At 44.8% G+C, this 23,182-nt stretch overlaps 1 protein-coding gene across 7 annotated transcripts in view; it reads right to left on the minus strand.

Annotated features, from left to right (window-relative positions):
* The window catches only part of EIF4ENIF1 (eukaryotic translation initiation factor 4E nuclear import factor 1), a 40,468-nt gene that overhangs the window by 1,677 nt on the left and 15,609 nt on the right, over positions 1–23,182 (minus strand). For 4 of the 7 annotated variants that reach the window (XM_055404335.2, XM_055404334.2, XM_055404336.2 and 1 more), the window contains exons 4-18: positions 22,577–22,704; positions 21,251–21,537; positions 20,817–21,018; positions 17,272–17,447; positions 12,384–12,519; positions 11,990–12,169; positions 11,137–11,369; positions 8,230–8,301; positions 7,597–7,780; positions 6,585–6,664; positions 6,104–6,246; positions 3,935–4,019; positions 2,555–2,687; positions 906–1,250; positions 498–662 (exon numbers count right to left, since the gene is read on the minus strand). In XM_055404335.2, coding sequence (XP_055260310.1) covers positions 498–662; positions 906–1,250; positions 2,555–2,687; positions 3,935–4,019; positions 6,104–6,246; positions 6,585–6,664; positions 7,597–7,780; positions 8,230–8,301; positions 11,137–11,369; positions 11,990–12,169; positions 12,384–12,519; positions 17,272–17,447; positions 20,817–21,018; positions 21,251–21,537; positions 22,577–22,704 — 2,549 coding nt within the window. Of the gene's footprint in view, positions 1–497; positions 663–905; positions 1,251–2,554; positions 2,688–3,934; positions 4,020–6,103; positions 6,247–6,584; positions 6,665–7,596; positions 7,781–8,229; positions 8,302–11,136; positions 11,370–11,989; positions 12,170–12,383; positions 12,520–17,271; positions 17,448–20,816; positions 21,019–21,250; positions 21,538–21,795; positions 21,930–22,576; positions 22,705–23,182 lie in introns of those variants that run through there. The other 3 variants (XM_055404337.2, XM_088828339.1, XM_055404338.2) reach the window with 3 other exon arrangements.

The raw sequence follows: 23,182 nt of genomic DNA on the forward strand, positions 1-23,182 counted from the left end.
GAAGGTTCTCATTCAGGGCACAAGGAGGGGAAGCAGTTCTCCACTAGGCCGTGCTTCACTGTGCACAAAACTACAAACAGTTCTTAACAAGGTGATTGATTCTAGGCTGCTTTTGGAAACTCCTTTCCAAAATGCCAGAACAGTACCTTGGAAAGCTGAGCTATTCAGAAGCCATTTGTATTGACAGTCCATCCTAGGACGACACACCCCCTACTCCCCATGACAAGCAGAAGCAACCACTCAAGCTGGGGAGAGTATCTACTCTTAGCAGTCCCTATGCTGAATCTGTCAGAAGGATTCTCAGCCTCCTCTCCAAAAAGGCAAACAGACAAAAAAAAAAAAAGCCCGGGTACACCTGGCTTTCCAACTGTCTTCACAGGAATTCCCAATCCAGTCTTGCTAGGATATATCAGTAAACAGTATCATTTTATCCCCTTCACTGGAAATTGGTTCAAAACTCCTAACCCTTAGCTCATCTGGTCCTCTCCTGAACCTACCTGAGCGCTGTAGCTGCTGCTGCATCATTGCCAGATGCAGAGGAGTCCCAGGACGAGGGTTTAGGAGAGGGTGACTAGTGGCAGGTAAAGGGTAAAAGGGTTGACTCAGGATTGGGCCAGATAGTCCCTGTAAATGAGTCAGGTCCATCCCAGGGGGAAGCACACCTATTGGGCAGAAAGAAGAAACGTCAGAAATAATCTACCTAAAAATTTTCAAGCTTGACCATACAGTTTTGCTGATCTGAAAGTTCCTTAAGAAAGAAGACTGCTCAAGCTAGGTTCCTAATCTTTCAATGGACTAAGGAATAGATCAGATTGGACCCAATGGAATGTCTTTCTAGGGGAAAAACTGTCCAGTGGTACAGCACTTCATCGGTTCTAGCAACTCACACCAAGTTAGCAACTCACCAGCTTGGAGCAAACTTGGAAGATGCTGTGGGTGTACTCCCTGGGCCAGCATCCTTTGGACCAACCCTGGGTGAAGCTGGTGAGCAGGCCGAACGATGGGGACGTGGGGGACCAGGGGAACCTGGTGGACGGGGCGGAGAAACGGTGCTCCTGGGACTGGAGACGCCAGGGTGGGTGTCTTCCTCCCCGGTGCTTTAGGTCGATAATCTTGTTCTTTGGTGTAACGGTTGGTCTGGGACAGTGGGGTGGAACAGGAAAATCGCTGCAGGGTTGACAATTTGGGATTTGTGGTGGGAGAAGAGTCCCGATCAGCAGTGGGCACAGAGCTGGATGACAGGAGGTTCTCTGTAAGGATCCAGACAGAATATTTTGGTATTCACAAACTTTTTTTGTCCTCCCGATGAACCAGTAACTCATTTGTTAGAAAGCTCACAATCCTTATTTGATCCCCTCAACAGATTTAGAGGACTGCCTTGTAGGGCCCACTGTTTTTTGCCAGTTCATAAACTGGCCTAGTCAAGGTCATGGGTAGATCCTGGAGTAGATCCCAAGTTTTCCAGTCTTCCAACACCTTGCTGGAAGAGTTTATTTTTGCTACACTCTAAAAATCCAAAGACTCTGAAGTTGTAAATGAGATAACGTTAAAAAAAAAAAAATAGGATCCATCTTTGTTTTTCCCAATCCAAGAACAGCTATGGGCAAGCAAGCCTGGCACGTCAGGTCTGGTGGCCTGACTTGGTCGGGCACTTGGCTCCGTCCATAGTTAGGGCTGTGCTCTGGCTCTGTGTGGGAGCTGGTCCTGCCCTAGTCGGCTGCCTGGGATTAACGTGCTTTTCAGCCTAAGGGGAAAAAGTGAGTAAAACTATGTAAATTCTTCACAACAGAAAGAATAAAGAGCAGTTATTGTCTGGTGAAGGAATCTGAACTGCCTTTTAATAGGACCAACAGGATTTCCTTCCTTTCCCCAGAAGCTTTCTCACAGGCAGAAAGCTCTTAGACCAATACCTGCTGCTGCTGCTGCTAAGTGACGTCAGTCGTGTCCGACTCTGTGTGACCCCACAGACGGAAGCCCACCAGGCTCTCCCGTCCCTGGGATTCTCCAGGCAAGAACACTGGAGTGGGTTCCCATTTCCTTCTCCAAGACCAATACCTAGACCTATGTAAACCTCACTTATTAGAATCTGTTTCACTATGTCCTTAACATTCCGAACTGTACAACCTCTAAAAACCTCTTACCATTTTCCACGTATTTCTGAAAGCCTCACACACCTCCTATATGCTTCACCCCTGCACAGATCTTACTGGGTAATTAGTCTCCAGACTGGAGAGAACCTTTCAGAAATAAAACTTTGAACTTTTATTAAATTGCCAAATAAATGTACTCATAATTCAAGCCTAAATAAGGATCCTGAATGCTTGTTCTTCCTAATGCCGGCACTCATGGTACTATTAGACTGGTCAGAATTTCAAGTGGCTAAAAAAAAAGTCGGTCATGACTGAGCGACTGAACTGAACTGAACTGAACTGAAGTGACTGTAAGCTGGCCCACTCCTCCCGTTAGACCCAGAACTGAGGTCCAGAGCAGCAGGGGCCTTGCCCAAGGCTCTGTGGGCCGGTGCTGTCACACAGCCTCAACAGCTCTGAAGTACCTTCGCTGGGCTTCTGCGTGTCCTCTTTACTGTCACCAAGAGCTGCTTTTCCAGAGGCCGGCTCCTCCTTGCTTTTCTCTTTGCTCTCATACATCTTACGAATCACTGAGGTAGGAGTGAAGGAAGGAGAAAGCTGTAGAGGAAAACAGTATTCATACGTTCTTTAATTGCCTCTCCCTAATCAAGTGGCCAAACTATTGAAGCTGAAGAGCCCCCGTTCGGCAGCACGTGGCAGAGGCCAACTCCAACGTTCTGGCCTCTAGCTGCTGGAAGAAGAGCATCAGGATGGGCCGAACAGGCAGCGTCCCCAGCGCACCATCCCTTGCTCACAGTTCACTTTAATCAAAACCAAGATGCAGCTAGCGCACAGCTAGTTAAAGCACAGAAACTTCTACCTGCCTCTGCTCCAGGCATTCCCCAGCCCAGAGCTAGGCTGGGAAGGGGGAAAAACATGGCCAGGAGAAAACCCTGCAACAGCAGGCCCCCTCCCCTAAGCTGGGAAAGGACATTTCAGATGCAACCACAGAACCTAAATTTCTCTGTACTCTTAGTGTTTCCTACCTTAACTTGGCTACCAGAAAACCCAAGGAGCTTCCTGATGGTCTCCTCTGCACCAGTACTCACCATCTGGGGTCATTTGTTCCTACCTCCTTATTGCCAGTGTTTACATTGATGTTTTTACTGTGCATGCAACTTTTCTCAGTAAACAACCTCCTTGATGACAGGAGACAGGGCATGAATTACGCACAGAAAAGCTAGATCCTGCCTTCAAGGTGCTTGGTGCAAAGACCACTTGGGGTCCTGAAGTACAGAATAACAGTCTTTTCCCCTCATCTTACCAGCCCTGAATAGGTGATAAAGGTCTGTGGGGTGAGTGAAACCTAGAAAAATAAATAATGCTGGTTCATGAGTCAGTTGTAAAGCTTGACTTGTCACTGCAAATAAGCAAACCACTCTTTCGCAGCCTTAAATCTCACTGAGACCTGGATCTGAATTTGTGGGCTCGCACCATGTTTTCCCGAACTCCCCACGCTCTAGCTCCCGTCACCCACCTTCCTCTCCCGTCCTTCACGTTCATCCCTCTTCTGCCCCCACTCCAGTGACCATTCATCGGAACGTACCACACCACCCTGAAGGCCCTGGCCCTGACTCTCCTGTCTGCTGGAACACACTTTCCCCTACGTGGGGCTTCACTAGAACTCAGAATCCTAAGAGACTATCCTGAAAGGGGAGGACCTAAGAAGCAGGCAGGTATGAACGTCTGTTAAATCACTGACTCCTGTGGAAGGCACTCAAGGACAGTTTGGGGTACATAGTGACGCAGGCACCACCAAGCAGGGGGAAGCCTAGGAGTCATTCAAAAGGGCAGAGGTCACTGACCATGCTTGTGACGGAGGCGGCTGGGGCAGGGGAAGAGGAATTCCCTCGGTGCACGGGTGCTGGCGACTTGGTCACTCGCTGTTGCCTGTAAACAAAAACCAGTTATCAGTGTGAGTCCCCAGCTGCTCAGACTCCAAGTTTAAACTGTATAAAACTCAAGGCCAGTCCAGGAAACATCCCATTTCCTTTCTTCAATTTCCCAAGCATTTAATAAGTGTCTAACACGTGCAAAACTATATGCCAAGTTCGGAGGAGAGGAGAGACAAAAGCTTCATGACACACAGTCCTGCGCCTTGTGAGAGCTGCCATCTAACGGCGGAGAGACTAATCTAGGGCAAACACGGCACGTCAAGGGTACCGGCAGAGTACGATGGGAGATGAGGGGCAGAAGGAACAGGTGCAGGGATGTGGGAAGGTCTTGAGCGTGTAGGGTTACCCAGGGCAGGTGTGTAGCTTGTTGCTGACTATGCCAGTGAGGCAGGCTGGAGAGGGCCTTCGTTCTGTAGGGCAGGCTGTGCTCTGGAGGGTAGGGAGCAATACCGAGTACCACAGTCCCTGGCACAGAACTGAGGCTCTGAGAGACACCCGTTCAAGTCGGACACAGCACCAAGACTGAGCTATTTTAGGGCCCAGTCACCCGGAGCATTCCCTGCCTCTCCGGGTCTGCATACAGGGCTGGTCCCGGGCCTCCCAAATAAAGTTTAAAAGAGCAGATTTCCTTCTCTCCCCAGACTTTCTACTTATTCTCTCTTGGAAGAAAACAGCAAAGAGTTAAAGACCACATATGCTGAGAGAAGAATGAACTATGTGAGCTCACTGGCTAATCAAAGCTTCACTGCATTTCAGTCATGTCAGACTTTGTACTGCAAAGGCCAAAGCCTGAGGACAGTCAATGACTCTGAAGTTCACGCACTCATGAGCAGAAGGGAACCCTAAATCCCTGGCTGCCTTCTAGTCTGTATCAGGTAGGACAGCGAGGGGAGAGAGCATTCTGAGCGACGAAGAGGTAAAGAAAGCAAGACAAGAAGAAACCATGTCTGTTGGGGGCCACGACTGTACACAAGGTGTACAGGGAGGGCCTACCATCTGATCCAAAAACTGACAGTGTCTTGGACCTACCTGCTAGTTTCAAGTAAGTCACATTTGAAAAACCTAAGTTTCTGTACCTGTCAAATGTACTTCTTTACCCCATCTACCTCACAGAGTTGTTGCCAAGAGCGAGTTAAGTTGTGGATATCTAAAGTGCTTTGAAGGTCAACAAACTGTAACGTTGTAGAGAGAAGCCCACGGAAGGGGCTCAGCAGGTCAGTCGTGGGCTCTCTGTCCAGGCTGGCGGCTCTTACAGGGCGGGCACATTTATGCAGAAGACCAGGGTGCTTTCTGAAAGTGTCAACACGTAACCAGATGCAGACAGACACCGCGGCAGCACTTTTAATAATCACATCAAAGCAAACAAGTTTCAAGTACCAAATGCTATATGGGGCGGGAGCACTGTGTTTAAGGATGCCCACTGTGGTGATAAAACTAAAAATACGAAGGTGGCGACTACTTTTCTTTTCGAGACTGGACAATGGTCACTTCTGGAGAAAGGGGTATTGGGACAAGGCCCAGGGAGGGCTTCTGGGGAGCTGACAAGGGCGTCTGCCTTACAATAAGCTACACATTTGCTTCGTGCAGTTTTCTGCCTGTTTTATTTTACAATAAAAAAAGAAAGGACAATATTGCTGCTCTTTCTTCCCCAACTTATGGTTCATTTCATTTCACTGCCTGTTGAAACTCGTGGAGAGGACAGGAGAAGAGTGAAGTCAGAAATTATTTGATCAACAAACCTGACTCAAGGGACACTCTGATACTCAACAGGGAGCCTGAGGGTGAGGAAGTGAGGTGGCATTTTACTTTCCATCATCTCGTAAGCATAACCACAAATAAGCAGCTATGCCAGCTACATCCGTAAAAACCAATCTTTTAGATGAAGAATATGAATAAAATTACATAGGATGAAAAGCCTATGCCTCTCCAACAGAATTCAATTACACAATTTCCTCTACTGAACACTCGGTAGGTAAGAGCTGTCACCATATGTTGTACAGTGTATCAGTATGTACAACAGAAATGATACTGTGGATAACTCATTGGCAAACCTCCACAAGGGTAGGATTAGAAATTTACCTGTTTCTGAATCCATCTCTGGTTCTGTCCACCTGCGGTTTGCCAAAACCAGGCTGGTAGAAGTTTGCTGCCTGCACCGCGAGGTCGTGTGGCACGGCCAGCCCCTCCAAAGCTGCCTGTTGCAATTCTAGCTGGCTCATCTGCTGGACAGATGTGGCAGAGGGGGAGTCAGCAGAAAAGTGACAGTCAGTGCACCTTCTACAAAGGTCTCTCTCTGATCTTTCAGAAGAGGTATGTTTCAAGCAGCAGCTAAGAGAAACTGAGATACTGCAAACCTGGCTAAACTGTGCTGCCATCCACTGAACTGGATATTAGTGATTTATGACTTTATATGATGATATAACTTCACCAAGCCTTCACTGAGCTTGAGTTACAGTTCAAAACCACTTCCAAGCATTACAGCCATTTAATTCTATATCCCACAAGCAACAAGGGTGGAAAGCAAACAAGAAGACTAGTTTGAGGAAGAGCTCAGCCAGACCTGGGCTGTGACTGGGCTCATGGGCTTGCGCATGCCTTGGAATGGATCTCCGAGGAGCTGCTGTGGTCCTGACGTGAAACCTGTTGGGAAGGTTACAGATTCAGTGTGTGTCAAGTTAGCACCTGTCCCTCAGAGAGGCATTATCTCGACTGCATGATGCTCCTCGCTGAGCACCATCTCCTTCAGGAAGGACTGACTTCCTGGGCTGATGATGTCACTCTTCCTCCATGCCCCTACAGTGGCAACCTCATGGACCTCTAAACGAGGACGTAATGATTCAAGCTGCTGTTGTATCCATCCCCCACTAAGCTGTCTCTTCAGAGCCGAGACCTCTATCTGGGAGAGAAGAGCTTTTCTAGCCAGTGATCTGGCTCACTGTAACTACACCAGCTGGTACCAAAGCAGACACCAGTGTTCTGAGGTTCACACTCTTTCCATTCGATCTCCCTAACTGTGGAAAGATTATAGAAACTTTCTCTCACAGTATGACTGGCAGGGGTCAGAACAGCCAGCAGCTTAGAGTGGTCGCGGGTACAGGAACACTGGGTTCTGCACAACACTTCTGCTAACACAGCTTTCTGGAAGTGCTTCTCCCATTCGTGTTCTGAATCAGCCGTAATACCTCACAGTTGGTTGTGTATAGCTTCATCAGGTTGGCAGAGAGCCACTAGTCTGACTTCTCTATGAAGGAAAAACCTAAGGAGCCGAATTAATTTTTTTCAGTTGAATTTCCCAAATAAGGAAGATGACTAAAGAGCTGGATCCAATTTAGTTCTCCAGAGAAAAAATACAAAACTGTAACATAAACCTATTTATCCAGAAGGGCAGCTAGATAATTACCTTCCACTTGTGTCCTTACCACCCCTGAAAAAAGCATAACAGATCAGCACATTTCTTTTTTAAACTCTTCAAGGGTACCAATGAAAAAGACTGCCAGTTTTAGGAGATGGGTATACCTGAGGGGAAGGGGAAGGGAAATGACAGATGGACACCTGTGCACAAAAGCATTTACCAATTGGCGATGGTATTCTGGGACGAAGGTAGTCTGCTGAGGCTGCTCTCGTCTGAAACACCTGCGACAATGGAGGAGAGGGTGCTCTCTGGCCCAGCAATGGAGTCGTGGGCTCCAGGCTCCCCATAAGGCCACTCAGGAGATTGGAAGAAGCAGGTCTCTGAACAGGTGGGCCCAGAAGTTCCTAAGGGCAGAAAAGTCAAACCTTGTGAGCAAGCCTAGGTCTTCCTCCTAGTCGGAGGCTGTGGATTATGAATTTGGAAGCCAATGATGAATCTCCCTCCTGCTTCACTGAAGGTCTTGGCACAGGTACATGCAACAAACTTCTCTGAATGCTCAGCTACCAACATTTCCTTTAAGTTATTATATAAATATAGGTTAGATACTTTAAATTTCCACAGAAATTGCAAACCTGCAAATGGGAAGCCAAGGCTTGACTCGATCATCTTTTTTAGCCACCAACCCACCCCACATTTATAGCTACAGAGAACTATGTCAGGCAGCAAAACCGTATCCTTTGTTGCCAGGCAACACGGATCATTCTCTACGGCCCAAAGCTGGCCCACCACACAAAACCAGTTTGGAGGACTACTGTTCAGGACTCCAAGGCCTTGGTATAAGATTGTGAAGTACCTGCAAGATGTTCTTAGGGACAGGCTGGCCTGGAATCTCAGCAGGGGACATCAAATGGCTTTCAAGGGTTCGCTAAAAAAGTCAAAGGAAAACTGGTTTTAACCTTCTCACATACTTAATTGGGGACCACAAGAAAAACATTAAAAACTCCCCAGGGAGTTGGCACTTAACAGCAGAATGATGTCCAAATCACAGAAAACTTAGATCAACTTGTCCCACTCTCTTATTGCACAGGTCCCAAAGATCTCGGAACAGGAAGAATTTTCACATGTACATGCAAAGTCCACTCAGAGACCCTTAGACAAGGTCTTTTCCTCTCTGGTAACCCTAGGTCCACTTCATTATTTCTAACATTGCATCCAAAAGAAGGGAAAAAGAAAATGGCGCAATGGGGGAAAACTTGTTTAGTAAGAGGCCACAAGTAGGAAATTTTGATAATTTACAGATTTTAATGTTCGCAGCAACCTTTGCTAGCTATTATCTTTAACAAGATACTGAAGTGACTTAGCAGCAGCAGCACAGATCATAGATGGTACCAAAAAAATGCGAGTTCGGCCAAAATCGTTATATTTCAGAGTTTCATATTTTAGGAAATTTAAACTTTATTATTTTTAAACAGCTATTCCAAAGTGGGTCTCCTATTCAGGGTGAAATTAAAATCTTCCACTTTCAGTTCTTTTAATGCAGTAGCAGTTATATTTTGCATCCAACTTGTATTACCTCTGGTGCTCTGCCTGAAGTGCTTTCTCTGTCAAGTTTCCCTTCCACCAGCTGCAACTGCGAAGGTCCAGAGCAGTGTTCTCAGGCATGACAAAGAGCCCCAAAATATGCAAGTGTTTTCATTGTTGGTTTTGGAATTGGAATGGACTGTAAATGATTTTAATAAGATCTCCTCAAGAGTCATTTAATTCCAACTAACAAAAACAAATACACAACTTTATACTAGATGGCTTGCTATATACTTGGAGGATAGAGTCTACAACTTAATTTGAAATAGAGTTTAGACTGAACCAATATGTCCTCTTTTGCGGATAAACAGTATGACTGAACCACAATGGCTGGAGGCAGAACAGAAATAGTACTCGTAACACACACAGCTGTAGTGACTAAAGGCTTGGAAGCAGTCTGTGACAAACAGCGACATGCAAAGAAAGCAGTATTTTGGGATAATGCCTGGTGCACTTCCCAGATTACTTCCTTGTTGCTTCTGTTCCTAGGTTGAGTTTGTGTTCCCCTTTGCCTAGCACCTTAAATTATATCATCCACTCCTTTCTGCATCTGTTTGACGCTCATTCCCTCAGCTGAAGCCAGATATATTTCAGAGCACTGAACCCCCAACATCAAGCAAGTTATCTTCACAGCTCATGGGCAACTGTGTTAATATCAAACCCTAGAATCATATCTGAAACAAAATGTTCAAAAGCATCATCAGGTAAACAGTTGAACCCACCCCCACCCCGGCTCCCATTTCTTTACTTATACTGAAAGAAGCTATTTACGAGATTTGACCCACACTGCTATAGTCAGCACCTAATCACCACGACATAAAGGTAACAGGAAAGCAGAACAGGACTGTTTATAGCCAAGTGATCTGGTCCTCATCTGAAAGCATTTACATCTAATAGTTCCTTGCACGGAAATTATTTAAAGCAGCTTACAAGGAACACTCCCCTGTAACTGTCACGGTGTGGAATAACTCTACCTATCTGAGATGTCTCCTTCTGGAGGTAGAGAGTCAGGGAGGTAGGCCAGGAACAAAGGTATCTCTGTTAGGATTTATCACTAACAGCTAGTCAGATTCAAAATATCAAAAATCAGCTGTTCTCCCTTGATACAAGGCACAATGAAACACATGCTTCCCCTATGGTTAACCAGTACTTCCCAGACAAGAAGGTGTCAAGAAAAACAGGTAAAACTCAATTTGGCAAATTTGCGATGACTTAGCAACTAGAATGAGTCTATTTTTTTTTAATTAATATTATTCGATTTACTGTTTCCCTTTCACTCTGTAATCATCAAGGGTTAGCAATAATAACACAGACCGTGGCTGAGAGGCACCCTCTAAATGTGTTATGCGCAAGACCAGTACGGGTTACACACCTGCATTTACTGACATACCATCACCTTGTAACCCAACTTCATGCCTAAGGGTGTTTTATAAGTTTGGAGTCACAGCTTCTTCTATTAGTAAATAAACAGAATGCAATTGTCTTGAAAAATCCCTCTTAGATACTTTACAAATGCTATGTATATCTGTCAACTACCTAATCAAGAAAGCAAATAATCCCAGGTATCTGGGAGTAATTAGAAGCTGTGAAAAGATTTTACTATAAAAATATGGTAAACTATTTTAACCTAAGTAGCTGAATAAGGGCTTCCCTGGTGGCTCAATGGTAAAGAATCCTCCTGCCAATGCAGGAGATGCGGGTTCCATCCCTGGGTAGGGAAGATCCCCTGGAGAAGGAATGGCAACCCACTCCAGTATTCTTGCTGGGAGATCCCATGGACAAAGGAGCCTGGTGGATTATAGTTCATGGGGTTGCAAAAGAATCAGGCACGACTTAGCGACTAAATAACAACAGCTGAATAAACAGAGAACTTTTTCTAGAGTTTATCCCAAAAGGTATTTTTACACCATTTTTTTTAAAGCACTGAGTTAAGATAAGGAAGTCATATCTGAATCTATCAGTCTCTATACTGTCACGCACAATACATACAGATAAACCTGCTTTTTCAAGTAACAAACAGTACAGTGGTAATTAGAGAACACACAAAAGCATCGAGGATCAAATGACTACTAAAGAATTTCCAACTTACTCAGAATACCTTTTTAAAAATCCATTTATTGGATGGGAAGTGGAATAGAAAGAAAAGGAGAAAAGGCTGGGGTTTGTGCCAAATACTTACACTGACTTTAGGCTGAGAAGGCAAAGTCCCACTTGCCTTCATGGTGCTCACTAGCTTGTTGAATGCAGTCATGTCTCCATCTTTTTTGAGCTGTCGATTGCTGGTCACAGTACTCAGGGTCTCCTCTAAATGTTCTGCCATAAAGGGAGTCGAATTCTTCCCTTGCTGGTCAACCTTCAAGCCCTTGAGCCCTGCTTCCACCTCCTCCACGGAAAGCACAACCCCTGAATGTGCTGAAAGGTTGAGAAAGTCTCGGTTAAGCCAAGCAAAGGAATATGTGGTAGGAACTGTCTTTGTACCCTGTGGTGGATAAGGTGAAAATGAGTTATTTCACAGTTGAAGTGAAGCTGTCAGGAAAGACTGATACCAAAAACAGCCAAACTGAAGGCACTGAGATCCTGCAGGAGGATGCCTGTTATAGAGAGTCTTCTCGTTATGAGGGACAGGACTCCCAACAAGAACAAGAGCGCTGCTGCACGATGGCTATTCTATCATCAAGGCTGCATGTTCAGGGCTCATAACCTAAGCAGAGAACACGGCAGACCGGGGCAGAGGTGTGAGCAGCTGCCAGGTTATGCTCAGGAGGACCAAATATTCACCAGAGGGTTCTACTCAGGCTCCAGGTGAGCAGGACTTAGAAGAAAAGTTCTTGCCACACAGTTCAGTGACCTGCTGATCTGGTAGATTCTCAAAAGAGGTGGTACTGTTTGATAAGTGTTTTTGAAGAACATTAAACAAAACCCACCATCTATTTGACTTTTGATGAAATAGCAGTCTGTTAAAACTGATTCTGCCTTAAGACTGAGCATCCAAATGTTTCAAATACCTAAAACAGACTCTAACAGACACTTACAGCTCTCTTTAAGCTTTTCTTTATTTGCAGAAAGGCTGGAAAGGAGAGGTTTTAAATCCACTTTGGCTTTCTGTAGCATTTCTAGAATATCCACTTTAGTTTCAGCATGGTCTTCTAATGGTATAGGAGCAAAATAATTCCCCGAGTTCTGTCCAGGAGAGAGGATGGCTTGTTCCAGACCTAATATGGCAAGTTAATATATGTATAATTAATTGGTCCTCAGTAAAGCACAGAAACACATCTTCAACAATATTAAAAGGACAGAAATTGAAGGATATTTTTCAGTATCCAGAAACCCACGAACGCTAATGGACCCCTGACTAATGAAGATGAAATGAAGCATATCTAGAAAAGCTCAAGTCTGTGTCCAGGGCAGAATCTGAAGCAACTGTACCTGCCAGTCTCTCCAGTTCTTCATGAGGTGTTGACCCAAGGCTGCTGGATCGGCTTCCTGATCGGCTCGGGTTAGAGAACCACCTACTGAACCGACTGGCGGAGACTGAACCTTCTCCCAAAACATCTTCTATCATCTAAAGGGAGAAATGAAGCTAAGATAACAGTTTCCAGGTGAAAAGGACAAGAAGATTCAAATTTTAAGGAAAGGTCACTTACTTTGAAACTTCCTTTGATGCTGCTGACCTGAAGGCAAACACCCTCAGAACTTAGGATTTTGAACATCTTTAACTTCTCTTCCCCTCCTGGATCGTTTCTGAGTAACCCAAACTTGGGCATAACCATGTACTCTCTAAGCATATAAAGCAAAACCTCTGTGCCACAGAAGGTGTTCTGATTTTCTATCATTTGTCTCATTAGAAAATCCATGAATGTTCTAAGAGGGCACAGTTTCAAAATCAAAATCAGCACCAAAGTAAAGCATTCCGCTGCCAAGCTGATGAGTGGCCTTCAACTAAGCATCAGGTGTGGAGAGCTGATGAAAAAAAACCCTTGCTTCAAACTTCAACATCCTCAAGGTTGTAATAAACACCGTGAAATCCAATGCTTTTAATTTCAGAACCCAAAAGCTAAAAAGTAGAGCTCATATTTCCAAGTCAAAGCTTAAGAAGTGTCAAAATGTGAAAGACAAACTTTTAAATGATCTCTAATATGTGTTTGAATTTCATGCAAAGTTTCAGGTGTTTGTTTTCTTTTAAATCTGACCCCCATAGTTTTTGGTTTAATAAGAGCAATTAAATGATGCATTATGATCAAAAATAATTTTTCAACAGTGTTTCATAACAGTAATTTCTATTACCAGTCCTTCTTGAAAACTAGATTTAAGCATTTTTTGGAAATAAATTTTCAGTTGTACCCTATTATAAATCTAATTAAATACCCAAATTGATCTTTATGCAGTGCTCTGACCAATATTTAAAAAAGAAAAGATAAAGCAAATATCAATCCAAAAATGAGGCCCATCCTTGACAGTAAGGCAAAAACAGCAAACAGGTTTTTTCCCAAGACTTGTACATATATGATGGAGTTAGGGACTTTGTTTTATCTGAAGTCTAGAACTCATAACTTCTGTCTTCGCAGGTACTGTTCAGCAGATTCAATCACATTCCACTTGTAAACTCTCACAGCTTGAATAATGCTGACTTTCAAATGCACTAATTTGCAATCATTAAATTTTAAGATAAGCATTATAAAGTGATGTTTCACTGTGAAAAATTGGGAACTGTACCCAAAACACAACCGCCTTGGTGAAAAATGGTTATTTTTAAAAGTAAAAGCCACAGCTATTTAAAATATTTTAATTTTGGAAAGAGTTTGAAATTTTACAAATAGCAAAAATAGTTTTGCACTGTACTTTGCTTTTATCTCCTCTGATCATACTGTATAGGAGAAAAGCCAGAAGATGCACAGGAGGAACATGAAAAAGTAAAGAAAGTGAATCTAAAGTATCTGGATGTTTTCTGAGGATCTGACAGGAAGTGCTGAGAAACTCATTTCCATACTTTGATCAGTGACCAACTTTGTTAGAGAAGCTTAGTTTTATTATAGCTAAAACATACGCAGAAACAAAGTCACTTTTACTCATGTTTACTGGAAATGCCAATTTCAAGAACTAGAGCATTTTGAAGCCAAAAAGAATCCAAAGAGTCAATCTGGTCAGTCATTTTTACTGCAGAGTCAGCTGGGATGCTCCAATGCTCAGCTGTATGCTGCTACATCCCACAGCCTCCTCTCATCAAGTCTTTGAGGAGGCTGTGAACTGCAGTCTGGTATGTTTCAACTGCTCCTTCTAGACATTTTTAATAGCATTTTTAAGGTAACCCATACGACTGCTAGTTTGGTCTGTCAGAGGTCGTTTAGATTGCTTATATCCTAGGATTCATATTATGCTGATACAGATACTGTGAAATATTTTTGCTCTTTGACAATTACTAGCTTTTACTGATCAATGCTTTTCTTACTTTCCACTTTCATTGAAATGTCTATATTTTTGTATTTGCTTCATTCTAGTTTGATTTTTCTTTGGATTTCTAATGAATGCATTTAAGGCTACCTGTTATCTTCTGAGCATACTTTTGATTATACCACCAAGGTTTTCCTTTGTTACGTTCCTGTTCATCACTAAGTGATTTAGGATTTCTGTTTCGATTTCCTTTTCCTTCATTTGACATAGTTCTATGTACCTGTTATGTGTGAGGCTCTGTGGTAAGAGGTGCATATCTAAAATCAACTTATTTTTAATTATTTATTTGACTGAAATTATTTGCACGTGTGATCCAAATTTTCACTTTGTACAGATTTTTGTGGCTGTCAGCTTCTAATGTACTATAATACTAGTAAATGTAACTTACAAATATAGGTGCAATTCTGTCTATGCCAATTACTACCCAACATTTATGGGGCCTACTAAGTGCCAGGTACTACTGCAAACAGTTTATATCATTTGTCAGTTGATATTCAAACATTATATTGCCCTTACTTTCCCCAACTGATTGGTCATTTTCTGAGCATTATAAGTCTAGTTGTTTATACAGTACAAACAGAGCATCTCTTTACTGATCCCAGCTTTGCTTTTAAGCGAACCTATTGCAGAATATATAGACCTTAGTGAGTAAGTCTGAGAAGGCAATGGCAAGCCACTCCAGTACGGTTGCCTAGAAAATCGCATGGACAGAGGAGCCTGGTGGGCTGCAGTCCGTGGGGTCACTACTAGTTGGACACGACTGAGCGACTTCACTTTCACACATTGGAGAAGGAAATGGCAACCCACTCCGGTGTTCTTGCCTGGAGAATCCCAGGGACGGCGGAGCCTGGTCAGCTGCCGTCTATGGGGTCGCACAGAGTTGGACACGACTGAAGCGACTTAGTAGCAGCAACAGCAGCAGTGAGTAAGTACCTTCATGAAAAGCCTGGAGAGAATTCCTAGCCAAGTTTTGGTCGAGGGTGAGGGCTAAACGATAAGATGGTGCTCAGTTTCCATTCCCCCTTTTATATTGTATAGGCAGTACAGCGGTGGGGAATTTGGAGTAAAGAACTATTAACTCAAAGTACAAAAACTAGAATTCAGTTTCCACTACTTACTAGCTGTGTGACTTCAGGCAAGTTATTTAAATCTCTCTGTGCATGCTTCCTCATCTATAAAATGGAAACGGTTGTAATCTAACTTACAAGGTTTTTCTGGGGATTAAATGACTTGTTGAATGTAGAGCCTAAAACAGCATGGTATGCATGTTACCTATTATTAAAAGTTTAGCTTTGAATTCTTTCTCTGTCAAGACACACAGGTAAGTTTCACAGGTGCTCACAGTGGGAGCCAAGTACAGGCCTCTAAATTTTGACCTCTAGCTGTGAAAACTTTTTTACAATAAGATTTCCATCTGTCTTCTAAGAGAATGCAAAAAAAAAAAAAAAGAAGTCACTAAACACAGTTGGTGTAAAAACAAAAAATTACTGTCTCCTAAGAATTTGAAAAGACCACTCGGTTTTAGATCAGGTAAATTAAACTCACATCTGGATGCAACCCTTCTGCTCACAGTGAGCCAAAGGACTACTAGCCAGCTCATTGTAAGCGAGATATCAGACTAGCAGACTAACAGTTAGAACTGTGCTAGAACTTAAGGAGCAAAGCCAGGCAGCTGCCAGGTGGTTTGCAGCCACCCTTAACCTGCTCCTGACCAGCACTGTGGACAAGTGTGGTCTTGGGCCAGGCTGGTCCACAATAAAGTGAGTTCAGAGAGTTGCAGTAAATGCTTAGAAACTTTGTAGCAATCTGGCATTGCTGCGATATTTTTACTTTATACTAACGTATTGGTCCTCAATGGACTGGAAATAAAATCTGGTCCTCACCATAGAGAACTTAAGCTTTACTGCCCTAGCACTCACCTGTGGCCCCATACCGGTAAGCGCTATGCAGTGTCTGCTCACCTGTTCTGGGAGGCCATCGTCTAGGCTCTGGGCAGCAGGCAAATGACAAATGAGTCAGGACAATGCTGCCTGCTTGGTCAGGCCCAGCTTTGTCCACTCACGTAACAATCGATCAGGAAGCAGTTATAGTTCAGGAGCTGAGTAAGTTAAAGTCCGTGAACCAATAACGCCAAAGGACTGGCCAAACTTACTAGCTGTATTTCATGTCCTATAAATGATGTCTCAGATGTACAGATGCTTTTGGTCAAATGGCTTTAAAAATTCTATCTCATCAGTCCTATGCACTGTTTCAACAACTAGAGAGTTCTGAGGGCACACGTCACAGTTTTATATTTTCTCCTAAAATTTGATGAGGCATTGCTAATCCCTAAGTGATCAAAGGGGATGGGGCAAGGGCAGGGACAAAGTGCAGGTCTGGGATATCTTATTGTTTCTGCTTTAAAAGTCGAGTAAGACTAGACCTCAACAGTGTAACAGCAACTGTGATGGTGTCCCGTGCTCCTTCCCACAACAGGTTTTCAGAACCATCACATCACACAGGTACCACCTAACTAACCAGCTTTACCCGAGGAATGCAGATCAGTGTGGTACTGACCACCAGTTATAAAAATCCACCTCCACAGTAAGTTTTTACAACAAACACGTAAACATCTGAAGAATTTTTAGTCCAATGCTAACAGCCTGGAGAAAGTTAACTGGTACAGAATCCTCACTCAATCATTTCTACTTAGCCTCTCAAAACAAAGCCAACAAAAATTCAAATAATATCTAAGCATAAAGTCAAAAAAACTCCCAATCATCTAGCAAAACAAAACTTGTAAATAGAATCTTAAAGACTCAGGTCAAATTTAACCCCAATTGGCTGATCCAATTGTGATTAATTATAAGCATGCTGCTACACTCACCGAAGCCAAGCATGGCACCTTATCAAGGTTAAAGAACTCATTAAAGTCAAATTCTCCCGGGGACTGCTCGGGCAAGACGGCCTCCCTTGGCACTTCCTGATCAGCAGCGGGCTCCTGTTCGAGGATGACCTCCACCTCATCCTCTTCGGCCACTCCTCCATTGCACTCGACTATGCCTGAAAGCAAAACCGGACAAAGACAGTCTGATCAGGCACACTGCTCCAGAGGTATTTGGTGGCCTCAGCACTATCGCGGATGCAAAAGAGCTGCGGGTGACTTTAAAAGCAGACTTCCTGTACTGGTGCCGCACTTGCCACATATGGCTCCTACGGGAGCCAGGGGAGGAGAAAGCCTGAGTACCAAGCCACAACCACCCGACTCAGCAAGGGCTACGGTCCGTCCTCTGCCCCGTCTTCAAGTTTTCCATAATGCAGTGGATCGTCTTCTGTTTTTTTTTAAAGGACAATCTTTGAGCATATCTTATAAGAATGGAACCAAATTAACTTGGCTCAGCTCTCACCCATGCACCTGCATTAACACTTTAAGTCAGAGCAGTTACATGAAACCTAGTCCAAGGGCAATTTTCACTTGCCTACTGACTGCAGTTCATCCTTCAAGGCAAAGTTCAAATGTCACCTTCACTGGGAAGTAGGCCCTGCCTACCCAGTTTTACCCTACCAGAAAATTAATCACCGCCTTCTCTATAATGTTTGTGTTATCTCTCAGAGTACATATCACATTATATTAACAGTCTGATGAGACTCATCAGCTTTGCCTTACTGTGCAGTGCCTGGTACATGTAAAACTCAGTTATGTCCAGTTGTTAGGATGGGAAGCTAAGGGAAGCGAACATCTTAGTTTTGGCCAGAGGATGGGCATAAAGCAAAATCCTTCAGATAAAAACAAACCCTTTTTTTTTTTTTCTTTTAAAATAAGTGCACTGAGAGATACAGGAAACTCAACTTTTTAATCTGAAGAACAGAGCTCCCAAAGCACTTCCCTACAAAAGCACCTGTGGAAGAGCTGCTTATGGTTTCAAGATCACAGCAGATATGAAGTCCTCCTAGGGTTAAAAAAAAGAAACAAGAGTGCCAAAGCCTGGACCCATCCCCTCTGGAAAGGCCCCAGTAGGCCTGCAGTCTTGTTGTCACTCAGCCAGGATATTCTAGACCAAGAGAGGCTATGTGCTGTCATCTGCTTTGGTTCCAACACTTCAGAAGCTAGACCACAAGGCAGGGGCTACAGCAACTGACAGGTGGGGTGGCCTGCTCGTCCAGGTCTCAGTACTGTCAGGTGGCGGAGGCGTCGGCCCGGAGCGGGAGGCAACAGTGCTCCTCCACGCCGCGCTCTGCGCTGTGCCCGGATGGCAGCACTGGCCCTCTGCAGAGGTGCCCGCCCCCTCAGGGCCCCGGGCCTTCTGAGGGCCTAAGGCCCCAGCGAGACGGCGTTTATGTGCGTTGGACAAGGCAGTGGGTCAGCACACACTCACTGCCAGCCAGCAGAGGCTGACTGACATTTAACTAAAACTACTACTTTGGTGGAGGTATTTTCCTCCTTTTATAGACAAAGAAACCAAACCCTAGAGAAGGCAAACAACAGCCTAATCAGTGCCAAGTCTGTGTCCTTTTCCACTAGAGCGGTGCTTCTAACTCATTGAACCCACCGGAACCTGTCTGCCTACTTCACGATGAGAGCCAGTAGAGTCTGAAATTAGTTCAAATGCTCACAAAAAAGCTTTAATGATTCTCCTGTTCTCCTGTGTGGAGATGAGAACATCTCTTGAACAGATGAATGGCTTTTGCAAGCAGCAAAAGTGCCCTGTGTGTAATTTTATGCCAGCTTGAGAGCAAACTGGATCTAACAACTGAGAGTGGGTAGGAACATGCTCTAGCAGACAAACACAACTGGCCACTTGTGATGATAGGCTCCAAAGCCAGGGACCCAGGAAAGACAACCAAAGGTTCAGTTTTATCGTATTTCAGAATGAACATATACTTTTCTCTTTTTGGCCTTGCAGTGCAGCATGTGGGATTATCTTAGTTCCCTGACCAGGGATCAAACCCATGCCCCCTGCAGTGGAAGTGTGGAGGAGTCTTAACCACTGGGCAGCCAGGGAAGTACAGAATGAATACAAATTTTTCATTACAGAGAACACAAATTAAAATTTTCTATCAATGGAGGGCTTTAATTTCCTCCTTTCAGATAATTTTTTTTTTCTGTTTATAAGTGCAATACATATTCAAACTTTCATTTGTCACCACATATACAATACCTAGCACTAGGCCCTATATGCTAGGTGCTTAACACACACTGTGCCAAAACCACGTAGGCAAAGAACGCATCTGATACTCCTAGCACACACTGTGATGTGCAAAGCACTCGACATACGAGTTCAGTGGAAAGCTAAATACACATGTAGATGGCCTCCCCGTCCTTTCATTCTTGCAGCCAACATGCAACTGGAGGATGTGTTCATCTTAAAGACAGTCACTAGGGCGATTAACCAGCGGGGGTGACGGAGCCAGGAGCCCTGGATTCCACTTGAGGCTCTGCCATTAAACCCATGCGGCAGGGTCCCCGCTGTTACCCCTTTCCAGGCCTGTCTCTTTTTGCATCTGTGAGGTGAGGAGGTGACACTACTGATATATTTCACTACTTTTGGTTCCTTCCTTGTTGACACAGGAATGGCTGAAATTCGTATTTCATCTTAGTTAAGAAAAAGATCGGCTTTTTCCCACCAGAAGCCTGATCTTTACAATTAGGTGAACAGATCACACTTGGTGGTATTGCCTTTGCCTAACTGAAATAAGACAAAGGCATCTCTCAAAGGCAGTTTAACTGCAAAGTCTCTCAAGTTGCCCACTTGCCTCTTCACTGCTTCCTCCCAAGACCACCAGCCTGGTCACTGCCCTGAACATGACTATGAACCCCACCCTGCAGCAGGCATCCCTCACACTTCAGCTCTGGCTTCTTCAGTTTAGCCAGGGAGGTGACTGAAAAAGTGAGTCTGGGAGAAGCCAAGTGACAGCTGACTAGGAAGGCCTGCCACCATGGTGAGGGAGGTGGGCTCAGAAGCACAAGCATCTTGCTTAACCTCATCACTCACTTCCTCAATGTCCACAGACAAGTCACAGGAGCAGCTATGTCTCCATTTGCTCATCTGTACTCTGGGCGCGACAGTGTCTGCCTCACAGGGTTGCTGAGGATTATATGGACAAAATGCTCAGCGCACGGCCAGCACACACGTGCTCAATGAACGAGGCCCCTCGTTATTTCTAGCACATACTCTGACCTTTGGGGGGCCCTTTCGTGTACACAGTCTCCTACTGGGTAGGGGGAGACTGTTCTGTTTAGCACTGCAGGCAGGACACAAGTTGAGGAGACATACAGCCTACACACAGTGAACTCAGGCATAGCAAGCAGTTTCACTAATAAAAACTTACCACTTCTAACACTGCTGCCTATCTCTAAGTATACAATGAAGCCAACTATGAACACGTCTCATTTCAGAACAGTGAGCTTTCCCTCCCAGAGGTTTGGCTGACCTTCCTTCACAGAGGCTGTTCGTCGCCTAGTTCTTTTTCTCCCCTTATGGTCTTCTTCCAGTATCTTATCATCAAAGCCAGTCAGCTCAATGGTTTCGGACTGACTCGTGGGTCCAGCTGAGAACCATTCTGGTTCTTCTTCTGTGTAGGAATCGTTTCTTCTACGCTCACCAAAGACACGCTTACTATCCACAAACTCCCTCTGGAAAAGTACACAATGCAAAATAAAACGTAAGATTCTAGTCAAGGCATCTCTACCTCAGCCGAAGTCTTGACAAATTAAGTGATGCTCTGTGGTGGACTGAGGCTGCCCCCACCCCAGCTCTCGGCTTCTCCCTCTGGACTAAGAATGGGCGGTGCTCACCCAGCATCACAGAGTAAATTGGGGTCAGTGAGGTGCACACACGAGGCGCCAGAGGAGCTGGGAGACAAACCCTGAAACGCTTGTCCTTGCAGTCCCTCTCGCGGTCCCTGTCTCTCAAGTCTCGCAGGTCCTTCTCGCCAAGACGGTGGTCCTTCTCAAAGGTCCGAGCAGAGATGATCCTCCCGCTGCCGATCCTGCGTCCGCCAAGCAGGCGGAGCCCGTCGCCGTCTTTCTCCAGCGGGCTTCCTGAGCGCCGGGAGCTGACGGCAGCCGTCACGTGGCAGCCCCCTCCAAAGCTGCGTCTCTGTGGGCTGAGAACAACATCTAAGTCATCTTCCTTCACACGCTCTCGTGGATCTGCAAAGATGCCAGAAAGAGAGAGTCAGGTGACCCAGCAAGGGCAGTTCTCCTCCCTGGGGGGTGTGTGTCCGTGACTGGTGGCCACTGGGGTCCTGGGAGAGAGTCACCACTGAAACAGCCAGAGAGTCACACAGTTTTAACAAAGGTTGGGCCTTTTGCTTCATCTCTCTGGAGGAAGCAATGTACTTCATAATCAGTAACTTTCCACGATTAATCTCCACAACCCTTTTAACTAAACTCTTTTCTGGGTCGTACAGCATGGCATGCAGGGTCTTAGTCCCGGTGTGCGTGTTCAGTCGCTCAGTGGTGTCCAACTCTTTGTGACCCCCTGGACCACAGCCTGCCAGGCTTCTCTGTCCATGGGATTTCCTGGACCAGGGACCAAACATGCACCCCCTGCAGGGGAAACGCAGAGTGTTAACCACTGGACTGCCAGGGAAGTCCCTTGACTAAATGCCCATCTGTATAATTATTAGCAAATGTTTCATCATTTAATAAACTATAGTAGGTGTCAGTATTTGAAACAGTAACTACTTTAAAAGTTAAAGTCTCTCTTCAACAAATGGTATTGAACAGCTGACTATCCATATGCCAAGAAAGCCTTATCATCACATTGCTATCACATACAAAAATTAACTCAAAGCAGATTACAGACATAAGTGTGACCCTTAAAACTACAAAGCTTCTAGAAGAAAATATGAAGGAAATCTATGACAGTGGGTTTGCACAATTTTCTTAGGCATTGACACCAAGAGCCCGATCTACTTTAACAAATGATAAACTGAGTTTATCAAAATCTAGAACTTTTGCTCTTTTAAAGTTACTGTTCAGAGAAAACAAAAGCAAATCTACTCACCATGGCCACACAGGAGGGCTACGATTTTACTTGCCAGGTAATCATAAATGAACTGTTAAATCAGTTTTCTGATAATGGTACTTTCTCCCAACGCCTAAAACTCTCCCAGCTACGAATGAAGCCAGAAGCGAAGGGCACTGCCTCTGAAATCACTGCTCCCGCCTCTCGGAGACTGCTTACCTACTATCCTGCGCACCAGGGAAGGCCGGTCCGTGTCCAGCTCTTTCTTCAGGCTTTCCACTGGTGAGCTCCGCCCAGAAGCTGGGTAGAGGGAGGCGTGCCACTTCTCAGGGTCCCAGACTCCATCACTGCAAGTCAAAGGGCAACATGGTTCAGCTCCTGCGCCACGAACTACACAGGTAGTCTAACTTCCACTACTGCAGGTGACAGGTTGTGGAAACCCCTCTCCACAGTGAAACTTCATGGTGGCCATCAGAATGGTTCCCTCTTTCAAAGTAAAAACAACCAACAAACTCTGCAGCAGTTTCCTACTGTTCATGTAACGAGCAGTAGTCACTTGAAAAGCAGTGGTCTGAGAGTAAGCGTGTCCACCCCTGGTCCTATACAAACAAATGCTCCCTAAATACTGACTCCTCAGTTTACTGAACATTAGTGCAGGCAGGAAAAAGCCCCTTAATCTTCTCACTAGAACCAGCTCCGGGAACGCTTGGTGTATATTCTTCCAAAATTTCTATGGACAGTCTTGGGTTTTCCCTCGAAGGTGTGCAGTCTAGGTCTGATACTGTTACTCCCATGCTAATGATGGGGTGGCAGGTGGTGCCGTGT

The sequence above is a fragment of the Moschus berezovskii genome, chromosome 19 (genome assembly GCF_049115385.1).
Source record: "Moschus berezovskii isolate FMDL1 chromosome 19, NW_MosBer_1.0, whole genome shotgun sequence".
In the NCBI taxonomy this organism is placed as follows: Eukaryota; Metazoa; Chordata; class Mammalia; order Artiodactyla; family Moschidae; genus Moschus; species Moschus berezovskii.